This window comes from Chaetodon trifascialis, chromosome 24 (assembly GCF_039877785.1).
Source record: "Chaetodon trifascialis isolate fChaTrf1 chromosome 24, fChaTrf1.hap1, whole genome shotgun sequence".
Lineage (NCBI taxonomy): Eukaryota > Metazoa > Chordata > Actinopteri > Chaetodontiformes > Chaetodontidae > Chaetodon > Chaetodon trifascialis.
Window position 1 is genome coordinate 8813884 of NC_092079.1, and position 11878 is coordinate 8825761.

The 11878-nt window shown below is 44.8% G+C and overlaps 1 protein-coding gene across 1 annotated transcript; it reads right to left on the reverse strand.

Moving 5' to 3' along the window:
• LOC139328062 (collagen alpha-2(V) chain-like) lies at positions 1–11673 on the reverse strand. Its single transcript, XM_070958176.1, has 47 exons — positions 11606–11673; positions 11300–11344; positions 11094–11147; positions 10930–10983; positions 10386–10439; positions 10248–10275; positions 10045–10098; positions 9755–9799; positions 9616–9669; positions 9474–9518; positions 9339–9392; positions 9092–9190; positions 8940–8984; positions 8747–8845; positions 8557–8610; positions 8359–8466; positions 8171–8224; positions 7966–8064; positions 7493–7546; positions 7268–7366; positions 7063–7116; positions 6914–6967; positions 6770–6823; positions 6485–6538; positions 6307–6351; positions 6089–6187; positions 5864–5971; positions 5651–5704; positions 5462–5515; positions 5280–5333; positions 5093–5146; positions 4882–4989; positions 4714–4767; positions 4488–4541; positions 4223–4384; positions 4027–4134; positions 3820–3927; positions 3604–3657; positions 3398–3505; positions 3224–3277; positions 3024–3131; positions 2786–2839; positions 2592–2699; positions 1509–1863; positions 1149–1339; positions 760–1002; positions 1–675 (listed from the first exon to the last, which is right to left on the reverse strand). The coding sequence occupies exons 1-47, from the start codon at positions 11671–11673 to the stop codon at positions 529–531; spliced, it is 3966 nt and encodes a 1321-aa protein (XP_070814277.1). The 3' UTR covers positions 1–528.
• Positions 11674–11878: the final 205 nt, after the last annotated feature.

Below are 11878 nucleotides of genomic sequence, written 5' to 3' on the forward strand. Positions count from 1 at the left end.
ACATGCATTGACTGGAAAAAAAGCCAAGTGAAAAGGCTTGTATGCTTTTTTTCACCGTAAACCTTCTTATGTAATCCACTCTAAGTTTCCAATAAACACACAAAATCCCTTAAAGTGTTAATATTATTGGCTGTTTTTCCAGTTTCTGCAAGTATACAATCCATTGAAACCCCACTTTGTTTTTCTTATTTAGGTTTCATGTAAGCACCTCAGTCATTTTTTCCACCCACATGCATTTCCCTGTAAAGTACTGCGCTTTAGATTGTAAATGCAATGATTGGTGAATAAATTATGTCAGCGTCCTACCAGTCACATGGCTCTCATCTGCAGGCAGACACAACAATACACTGTACTTCAACAGCTGATGGGAAATGCAGCCACTTGTGAAAAATGGCAGCAATAAAACATCGAACCCTCATCGACTCGTACGCTCACACAAAGACGAGTCCGCATATTATAATTTCTGGTGATGATGTTACTCCTCTAAAAAAGGCTATTTCTGTCCATCTTGTGCTGGGGGTTTGTGTTTTATGAGAAGCACACAGGGCCGATGTCCAGGCCAAACTCCTGATCGGCCTTTCCAATATCCATGGGGGCCAAGTCCACCACAGGCAGCCTGGCCGAAGTTTGAGTCCTGTACTCAATCACTGTCTTGCCCCACTCTCCATTTAATTTCTGAGGAAAAAGAAAGCAACATAAATCAATATGAGTGTCTTCCAATCGCTTCACATCACATCTACACATTATGTAGTGGCTTACCGAGCAGCCGTCCTCGATGACGGTGTAGCGGAGACGGTTGTTGCCCTGCGCCCTCAGCTCCTGGCCGTTGGAGCCTCTGAGGACCAGAGCTTTCTTCAGGCTGCTGCTCTTCTCATCTTTGTAAGCCACACTGTTCCTGCAGTGGTAGGTGATGTTCTGGTGCGACTCTTTGGACAAAAGCTGCAGCAGCTTCAGCTGAACCGCCACAGCGTTCGGCTGGTCCTCCTTATTTCCATAGCGGAACTGAAATTAGATGTCAGCGTGACATGATTACACCCAGGGCATGTTGTATTTCACACATTTCCAGGCGTATAGATACTATTTTTTTGCACTAATTGCAAAACAAAAACCCAAAAAAGATATCAAAGCTTCCACAAAATTCTTCTTACGCTCATTCCATTGTTCATGTCTGCTCCAAACCAGACAGGTTTGTTGGCACTGGGACTGGATTTTGTCCACCAGACTTTCCCAGGAATGTTGGCTGGATTGCCAGAAACACAGGTTTCCCCACTTTCCATGTTGCAGAAGACCTTGATGGCATCCTTTGTGCTTCCCTGATTTGGATCAATCCAGTACTCACCTGCGTCAACAATACAAGCAAAATGATTGAGAGGAGTTACATCAATAGGTTGGGCTACATATAGTGTGTGGTAGTGGTTTAAAAATATTAAATATTTATTATTTATTAATATTAAATATTAAAAATAAGCAGAAAACTGCAGGAAAAAGAGGAAAAACAGGAGCCTCACCGCTCTTCTTCTGCGGGTAGCACTGCTTGATGTCCTGGCAGGTTTTGGCCGGGTTCATCTTGCTGCCATCGGGACTACGGAGGTTTTGCAGATGTCCGCTGAGGGTCTTCAATGTGGCATGGACTCCGGTCTCCGCACGCAGGATGGCCTCGTTCTTATTGGGAAGGGCTTCATCTTCGTTGAACTCTGGAGGCGGAGGAAGATCAGCCACATCGCCCTCAATGAATTCCGCGGCTTCTGGCACGCCACCGTTCCCCTCATAATCGTAAGAGGCAACAAACAGGTCTTCTGCAGCCGCAGTGGGGGGTCCTGGGGGGCCTGGAGGGCCAGGTGGACCAGGTTCACCTTGTGGACCCTGGCAAAGGAAAGATGAACAGGAAGTGTTTGGATATTTGGATAGTTCCTAATGATTATGTTGACCCCTGACCTTTTGTCTAGCACATGTTTTTGACTTGATGCCAGTGTTTATCCAGATAACAGATGACTTCTTCCCCCGTGTGCCAGTCACTGTTTACAGTCGCATTAGCAACTTGAGATACTTGAATGATGTCAGACAACATCCTGCCATCATCTCTATAAACACATATTTGCATAAGAATGCAGATAAAGTATAAAAAGATGGCAGACGATAGGCGCTCCGCCTCTTTTGCTCTCCACACAGACTCTTTACCTGATTGCAACCCAAGCCTGCTCAAGCATGATTAGTCAATATTGTTTGGACTACAAATGGAAACCGGCACCTGAAAGATTCTGCATTCATACACAGTTATCTGTTCAGAGATTTATCTTTTTGAGGCTACAGCTTAGACAGGCCTGATTTTGCTCAAAACATGTGAAATAGTGTCAAAACAAGTATAATATTTGCAAAAACCAATGAACAAAAGCAATGTTCCCCCAATTTTAACAAGCTAAACCTTAGAAACCCTTTATCTTGGCCATGCCACTCTAATAAAAAGGGTTTTTTTTGTTTGTTTTTTTATCTCTTTATCTTTTTACTGATGTCACAATATTGCACTCAATATTCTTCTCTCAGGACAATGCCAACAAGCCAAAAGTAGTTTACCAAAAGTAAACTAGTGTCACCTGTTCCCCTAATTCTCCACTGGATCCTCTGCTTCCTGGAGCACCCATTGGTCCAGGGTGTCCAATGTTTCCTTCCTTTCCTGGAGGACCCACCACTCCTGGAGGACCCTGTACAGTAAAACAGTGAGAGATTTACACTGTAAAATAAGTCAGATCCTCACTGTACATTCCACATGGTGCTTCTATACACTTACCCTTGGCCCAGCTGGTCCCACAATACCCGTAGTTCCTGGCTCTCCTGTGGCACCCTGAAATAGAAAAGACACCGTCAGTGTTGTGTTTGAGTGTCTGTGCTGCACTGGCCACATATGCACATTAAAACCACCAATAATATCAGCATAGGCCCAAATTCCATCTTCTTTAACATTAGCAGTCGTAGTATCTCAGTCATCAAAAGTAGTAGTAAAGTAGCTGTCTGCATGTTTTGCTTACAGTTGTTCCTGGCAGACCGTGGAGCCCAGTGAAACCTCTGTGTCCTTTCTGACCCCTCTCTCCTTGTTCTCCAACTGCTCCTTTCTCTCCCTGAGGTCCTTGAGGGCCCTAAAATTAGACACAGGGTGACAATTCAACACAAGTCATTGCGAAACAGCACCAATTTATTCTAATTGTTTTTCTGATTTGACATTACTTACCACTTTCCCCCGTACTCCAGCTGGTCCTGATGGTCCAGCAGGACCTCTGGCACCCTAAATCCAAAACAAGCAAAGGGACATGACAGAGCTGACTTTGCAAGCGGGATAGGATGCACAGAGGTATTGATATGTGATTGACAGATGTAGCAAATTAATCTCAATTATGGAACTCACACTCTCGCCTTTTGGTCCTGGACCACCCGTCAGTCCCACAGGACCCTCAGTACCTGGAGACCCTGTGGCACCTGCCAAACCCTCTGGCCCAGAATTACCTCTGTCTCCCTGCAAACAAACACACCAGTGTTGAGTACACACAAAGCTGAATGCATGGCACAACCAGTTCACCACTTAAAAAAAAATTATGCACATATTTAACTTACCCTTTCTCCTACGAGACCATCCTGCCCAGGAGACCCCTCTGCTCCAGCGATACCCTTAATTCACACAGATAATGAAATGATAAGCCAAAAAAAGGGAAAGTGTGCACATGTGATGACAGTGAAGTACATGTTAATAAAGTGCTGATGAGCTCTCACTCAACAGTAGCTAAATGCTACAATAAAAGCTGGATGATGACTGAGGCGGGCAGGACGCACCTCAGGGCCGGCGTCTCCTCTTGGGCCTGTGGCTCCTGGTAAACCAACTCCGCCAGGAGGACCTGCGCCGCCAGGAATTCCAGGAGCTCCGGCCTTTCCTGGTGGACCCTGAGAAGGCAACAAAAGGTTAAAGCTCCCATGAAGTAACAAAAAAAGCTTTTCATGGCTGTTTCATGGGAACTTTAAATGATAATAATGACCACATACAGCAGGACCAGGAAGTCCCAGCATGCCTCTCTCTCCTCTGAGTCCAGGCTGACCCACGACGCCTCGCTGCCCTGAGAGGCCAGCGGGTCCTGGAGGCCCATCAGGCCCCTGACAGAGAAACACAAAAACAGACAAGCAGTTGAAGCATCTCAGGATTCACTTGTGTGTCTGCTGCGACATCAACACAGCATCTTACCGGAGGACCGTCCTCTCCAGAGTCTCCTTTCTCTCCAGGGTTGCCTGCTGGGCCTGGAGGTCCCCTCTCTCCTTGACGTCCTGGAGCTCCGTTCTCTCCCAGAATACCAGGAGGACCCTGTTTTCCTGGAGCACCAATAGGCCCGTCTGCCCCAACAGCACCCTGTAACACACACACACACACACACGATCTTCCCTCAGTCCACATTTTGGACATGCAAATGTGATTTTATCATTTTGGTAAGTATTGAAGCCAATTAACTCACAAGAGAACCAGGTGTTCCAACTCCTCCAGGCAACCCAGGGAAACCAGCAGCGCCCTGTGGGATGAAAACACTTCTAATAAAATGCATTTTAATGATAATTATGATAACGATGCTCTTATAGTTATTACATGTTACGGAGCACTTTAGAATAACACTGATGACACACCACACTAAGGTTATAGGAAAGAAATGGACTTGTCATGTCAAAATATGGATCTCAACTCACCGCTTGACCCTGCGATCCTCTGCCACCTTTCAGTCCAGTCACACCGACAGGTCCCTGGAAACACACACACACACACACACACAATCCACAGCAAAAATATGTGTTAGAAGATAAGATAAGATTAAAACATTGTGGACTTTCTTTGCACCCCTTCATGTTTTTGCGTACCTGTTCTCCAGATTTCCCAGCCATCCCCTGTGGTCCAGGGGATCCTCCTTCTCCCTTCAGGCCTGGCTCACCTGTTTCACCTTTGACCCCAGGCTGGCCGTCAAGACCCTGGTAAAGAGGTAGGAAATTAGTCAGATTTGAATTGAGCCTGTATTGGTTTATTCACCGACACATGACTGCCACGCTTCAGCTGTCTTTAGTGGCCACTTACAGAGGGTCCCTGGAAGCCAGCAGAACCAGTTGGACCAGGCTCACCAGTAGAACCCTGTTGATATCACAACACACACACAAAAACAAACTTTAAGAAGAAAAGGAAGCACAGCCATTCAAAGAAAACCAAATTTCTCCTCAATTTAATGTCAAAAAATAAATTTTGCATAATAAAATGATCTGCTGACAGCAATTCCTCTCGATCCACGGCGCCCTGTAGGTCCTGGTGGTCCGGTTTCACCCTGAAATAAAGGAACAGTTAAGTCTTAAGAGATCTTAAAACACAGCAAAGCTTTTCACACCATGTCCGAGCTTTTTTTGGACGTGACCAATCACATTTCCAGGTTTAAGTGACACACTCGCAGCTCACCTTCTCTCCATTGGGTCCACTGGGACCAGCAGGTCCAACAGAACCAGGAAGCCCCTTTAAATAAAATATATGAGAATATCATATCAGACCGAGAGAGACTCAGTTGTAGAGACTCAGTTGTAGAGACTCAGTTGTTAAATTATCTGACAGTTTAACAGTGAATATGTTTTCAGTCTTGGTGGGACTCACTCGTGCACCGTCAGCTCCAGCTTTACCCTCAGGTCCTTTCTCTCCAACAGAGCCCTGTTAGAAGAAATCAGCCTCATCAGTGGCTCAGGTTACTTTCCCACAGTAAAAACCCCAAAACACCTGCTCACACATGATGCATCAAACATATAAGGACATATAAGAAAATGGCATCTCTGCCTCTTCATGATCTAACTGTATTCTTCATTAACTTACCGCATCTCCCTTTGGGCCTGATGGTCCTGATATGCCTCGCTCTCCCGGCATCCCCTGAAGTCCTGGACCTCCTGGCTCTCCAACAGTACCCGCTGGACCAGGGTTACCCTAAAATAAATGACAAGGTATCACAGGCGCATGGCACAAAAGGCATGTACCAAATGAAATATTATGCAGGGTTTGGTGCTTCAAGTCTCACTCTCAGTGATTTTAGGGTTGTAATACCTTTGGTCCATCTGGTCCTGGTCCACCTGGACTACCTTTGGGTCCCTGCAGCCCATTGGGCCCAATTTCACCTCTCTCCCCTGGAGGACCTCTTTCTCCCTGCACGGACAAACAAATAAAAATGAAATAATGAACTTAAGGGGATTTAAACGTTGAATGGCTGTGAAACTGAATTGATCAGGGGTGAAAACAGGAAATGGCAGCGTAAGTGGACTCACCCTTGGACCTGTACTTCCGGCAGTTCCAGCCTCTCCGGCAAGACCCTGGAAAAAGCAAACATCATTCAATGTAATAAGATAAAAATAGCTTCTTTGTGGACTCATCAAACATCATTATGCAACATATAATTATAAAATTATTGTTAGATCTCTTTAATTTTTGTTTTATTTGTCATACCTCGTCACCTGGTTTTCCGGGCTCTCCAGGTGGGCCTGGCAGTCCGGGCAAACCCTAAAAAACACCAAATCAGGTTTTATTTCATGTGAATCAAATATATCTTTAGGTTTTTAGCCAGTGATGGACAAAAAAAAAGGCGAATCAAACCAATAAATACACACAGAATCAGATCATTTTAAAAGCTAATTGAATCATAAATCAGTACAAAATAATGTATTTCAGTAATAAACACTATAAAAATTCTGATGGGGTTTTATATTTATGTAATTATGGGATGCAGTGTACCTGGAAACCGTTCAGTCCCTGTGGTCCCTGCTCTCCTCTCTTTCCTGCAAGACCCTAAAGAAAAGCAAGTAGAAGATAACAAAATCTAAACATAATGTCATCCAGCTGATGATGATGATGATGATGATGATGTCAGGTGCTTACAGCTGGGCCAGTTGAACCGACAGCGCCTGCTTCTCCATCTTTTCCATTCACCCCCTGGAAGATAGAGACAGTATCTATGAGTACATTTAGTATTGATGTATGCATTTTTTAGTACAAACGGTATGATTTCAATCATTAAAGTAACTTGCCCTTTGACCTGGAGGCCCCGGGCTGCCAGCCTCTCCAATCTTCCCAGCATCACCCTAGATATTAAGGATTTTAAAGCAAATTATTGTATTTAATAAATAAATCAGCAATAATCAATTTTGCATGTTTAAAGTTACAATTCCTGAAAACCTGCAGTACACAGGTGGAGTTTTTCCTTCAAATATCTCCACTTTGAGTCGCACTCACAGCGAAGCCTTTTGGTCCGGGCAGGCCCATCGGTCCGACTGAACCTCGGTTTCCAGTAGAACCAGCTGGGCCTGGTTTGCCATCCTCTCCTGCTAAACCCTGGAAAGACCAACAGAAGTATTAACATATGCTGCTCACCGTCCACACAGTACGCCAGGTCTGCCAAGAAAATGAATTTTCATTTAGTTGTTTTGATAAGTGGTGAAAATAAAATGTTTCACGTACAATTGGTCCCTGCTTTCCCTCTGCTCCCTGGGCTCCAATGAGTCCCGTCAGACCCTGTGAAATGAGACAGAAAATAAGACGCACAGTCACAGAATTAACATTCCTCATATTTACCATGATTTCATGTCATTTCAGGTGGATTTTCTGTGATTAAAGTCCTGTTTGGGCAGGTTTTGGGGAAGCTCGGTGAGAAGAAATGTCTTGAAATGCACAGTGGTGCATAATAGGTGACTATACAGAGGTATTAATCTAAGTACAGTCTAAGTCTATGTAAACCCTCAGTAGCCGTGTTTCCATCAGCATATTTATGTTTATATATTTATATCTGATATTCCTTCCAAACTAGCTGATGGAAATGTGCCTACTTTGCATTTTATTATGTTTATCATGTAAAAAAAAACAAAAAACAAAAAACACAATTTTGAAATAGTGTCTGAATTAAGTCAAAGTAAAGTAAAACATCGGATGTTCACCCGAGCTCCGGTCAAACCCGGCTCTCCGTTACGTCCTGGATCTCCGGGTAAACCTTTGGCGCCGGCTGACCCTGGCAGTCCTCTCTCGCCCTGGGCTCCCTGTTTGACCAAACATCAAACGTTCAGAATCACAGAAAGAGATGTTCTCTTGATGATGATCAGAGGATTTGTGGTTTATAATTCTGTGTTTGATGTAAGAACTCACCTTTTGGCCTGGTAAACCATCTGCACCTGGGAAACCTCTGTTTCCTGGAGCTCCCTAGAACGCACAAAAGACACTTCTTTAAAGAAAATCTGCTGTTTCCAAATCAGAGTTTTGGCTTTCCATTGAATCTCCACAAGCCCTGAGATTGTGAAACAATCACAAATAAGATGAGGTAAAAGTTGACTCACTGTCTCTCCTGGAGGTCCTGGAGGACCGATGGATCCACCATCACCGCGGGGTCCACGCTTTCCATCCTCTCCCATTGGGCCCAATGGACCTGGAGCTCCATGGTCACCCTAACATGACCCAGATATCAATAATCCTCATTAAAAATGATCTTTTAGGGTCTCTCTGTCAGGATAGTGAGGGGTTTTTTTTCAGCTTACTCTTTCTCCCTTGATTCCAGCTTCTCCTTTGAATCCAAGCACTCCAGCATCTCCCTGTCAAAGGCCAGAGAAGCTGGAGGTCAAACCACCATCACACAGACACATTCAAAGATGGAAGCAGAGACAGCATCAAACTACCAGGCCAGTGAGGTATTCATCAAAGAACATGAGATGTAATGAGAGCTCGTACCACTTGGCCCTTTGGTCCTGGTGCTCCTGTAGTTCCCTGGGGGCCGGGGGGGCCTGGCGGGCCCAACAGCCCTGCTGGACCAGGGACACCTGCGAGACCCTGGGATGGATAATGTCACAGAATTAATGAAAAAGATCAGCTGACAGCAGATGTGCTTCAAATCAGAGCTCATAAGTTCTGCGGTTCCACTCACGGTCTGGCCGCGGGCACCTGGAGCTCCATCAGTCCCTTCAGCACCCTGTTCAGAAACAAAACGTTCACGAATAATCCATCCAAAGCCTCACGCAGTGCAGCAGAAGGTGGCATGTTTACGATAAAAGACAGAAGGATGAGGCTGTAAGTCACCTGCTGTCCTGTCGGTCCAGCTGGTCCAACGCGACCGGCATCTCCCCTGGCTCCCTGCCGTCCTGGACTTCCTCTGACCCCTGTTGGTCCTGGTTCTCCCTGGCCCAGACAACAGATTCATGTCAACTTCTCTGGCTTTTTAAAGTGTTTTTTTCTTCTGTTCATCTTTAAGAGCTCAGTATTTTGACATGGTTTGGGGTGATAGTGATAAAACAAAGGTTTTACACGACAATGCTAACAATCCCACCTTCATTCCTGGGCCCCCGGGAAAGCCTGGCACTCCAGCGATTCCTATGGGACCCTGTAGTTAAAGAAAATTTTGTAAAGTAAAAGTCAAAACAGCATTTTCCATAATCTCAGCTCTGTAGATGGAGGTCCTTACCAGAGGACCTGGTTTGCCAACATGACCCTCTGCACCACGTTTTCCCTGAAAGAGGAAGAGAAGGAAACCGCCTCAGTCCTGAAACACCATCTTATATTGTTGCACACTGTTCAAACGAATGAAGACGCTGTGTTTTCCTCACCACAGGACCAGTTGCTCCGGCTCTGCCTCTCTCTCCCTGCATGCCTGGCGGTCCCTGAAACAGAAGCCGGGCTCAGTATGTGTGTGAATGACAGTGTGTGAAAAGCTCTGCCTGTCTGTTCGCTGTATGTGTTGCCTACCACTGAGCCTGGAGCACCCATTGCACCCGGAGTACCCGATGAACCCTGCAACAAAAGAGGATTTTACTGTTGGAGTTGGTTGAGGTGGATAAGTAATAATAATCAATTGATTGTTTGGATTGTAAAAATAGTGCAAAATGTAACAATGACCCAACTGTTTCATTCATTAGACCTCACATAGTCATATAGACCTCTTTTAATTAACAGCGTGAGTGGAGTTGTCCAAAAATATTCTATTAATGATATGAATTGGCCACTTTGAGAACCAGAAGGTCAGACGAAACTCGTACCTTGGTTCCAGCAGCTCCAGACTCGCCCTTTGCCCCCGCAAGACCAGCGTGTCCCTGTGGGAGAAATCCACAAACGAGCAGGTTCATGATGTTTCTTACATGAAAGCATGAAAAACACGGACAGAAAGTGAGGATTTTGTGAGTTTGGATCAGGGAGCATGCATTGTGGTGACTTACCTTGTGCCCTTTCAGTCCTGGGTGACCTGGGAGTCCTGGGAATCCTCGAGCACCCTGCATTTAAAAAAAGGATTAAGTCAGGATGAAGTCCCACCTTTTCCTCCATGGCTTTGGCCAATCATGTTGCCTGGTTATGATTCGTAATACAAGAATTGACTGTTTACTGGAGATCCTGAAAATCCTGGTTCTCCTGTGGCGCCTGCAGCTCCAGGTTCTCCCTGAACAGAGAAGGTGAAATGATAGTTTGTAAAAAGATCTTTACTGATAAATTAGTACAGATATTAAAACAACAATAACAGGACCCCACTGCTGCTTTAGATAATAATAATGATGAGAGCTTAAACATGGCGGAAGATGTATTGAGTACTGAAGTGATTGTGATTTAAATCAGAGATTTCTTCAGCCTGAAACAATAAGGAAGTTTGCTGCATGAATTATGTAAAAACGTAATTTTAGAATGACAGATTTTTCCATTTCTTGTGAATGAAAAAAAGGTCTCAGTGAGGACTAAGCACTGAAAAGGCATCATATTTTAAGAACTGGTCATGGTTTGGAGGTAAAATCTTAGCATGCAAAATAACTTTAGCTGTCTAAATTATAGTGGGGTATCAAGCAGTAGAAAAATACTTCAGTATTGTAGTTAAGTACAGTACTTGAGCTAATCTGTTTAAAGGGATAAAAATAGCATATAATGTAAGCCTGACTCACATCAGGTCCAGCTTTTCCCGGCAACCCATCTGGTCCACGATGACCTGGCTCACCCTGCGAACGACCACAAGGAACAACTGACACCCGTTTTTCACTTTTCAGCACAGTTGAATTTCAACATTACAGGCTGAGAAACAAGTTCAGGCACTTTGAAATCTTCCTACCATTGGTCCTGGATCTCCAACCTCTCCTGGAACTCCCTGGCCACCGGTTGGACCCTGAACAGAGCACAAAAAGTCACTTAGGCTGTACAGCTGCCTACACAACTTACTTTTATGTTCTCAATTCATCAGCCAAAGAATGATTAGTCTGGCAAAAAAAACCTCAACCGATTATGTCAGTGAATCTTTGCTTGGAGGCCAAAACTTACTGAAGATCCAGTCGGCCCTGGAGGTCCTCGAGGTCCTGGTTCTCCCTGAAATAACATTTCACACACGGTTCTTGAAATTATACATGATCATCCAAACTTTTCATAGATTTGAAATTTAGGGGGGCTTTGCAGCGCTCACCCTTGATCCTGATACCATCCCAGCCAGACCAGATTTCTCATTGAAACCAGTCATCTGAGAGACTAGGTTTCCCTGAAATGATTTAAAAGGACTGTTTAGCATCAGAAAAATGATGAGAACAACAACAACAACAGTGCAACAGTCTATTGACTCTTAGAAAAACTTACCCCGGGGTGGGTGGGATGGCCTGGGGCTCCTGGCTCTCCTGGATTTCCTGGCACACCAGGCTCACCATCTAATCCTGGAGGCCCCACAAAGCCCTGCAGGTGTTACAGTGAAATATGATGCATAAGGGACAACACGCTCTTCTTCAGGTGATAATTTGATCTGATCTGATATAAGGTCGGTCCTTAAAGATGAAACAATATGCAAGCAACCATTGCAAGGAGAAAACCTGCAGAACGGGGGCACAGGGGCACTGTTGGATGTTTCCACTCGCA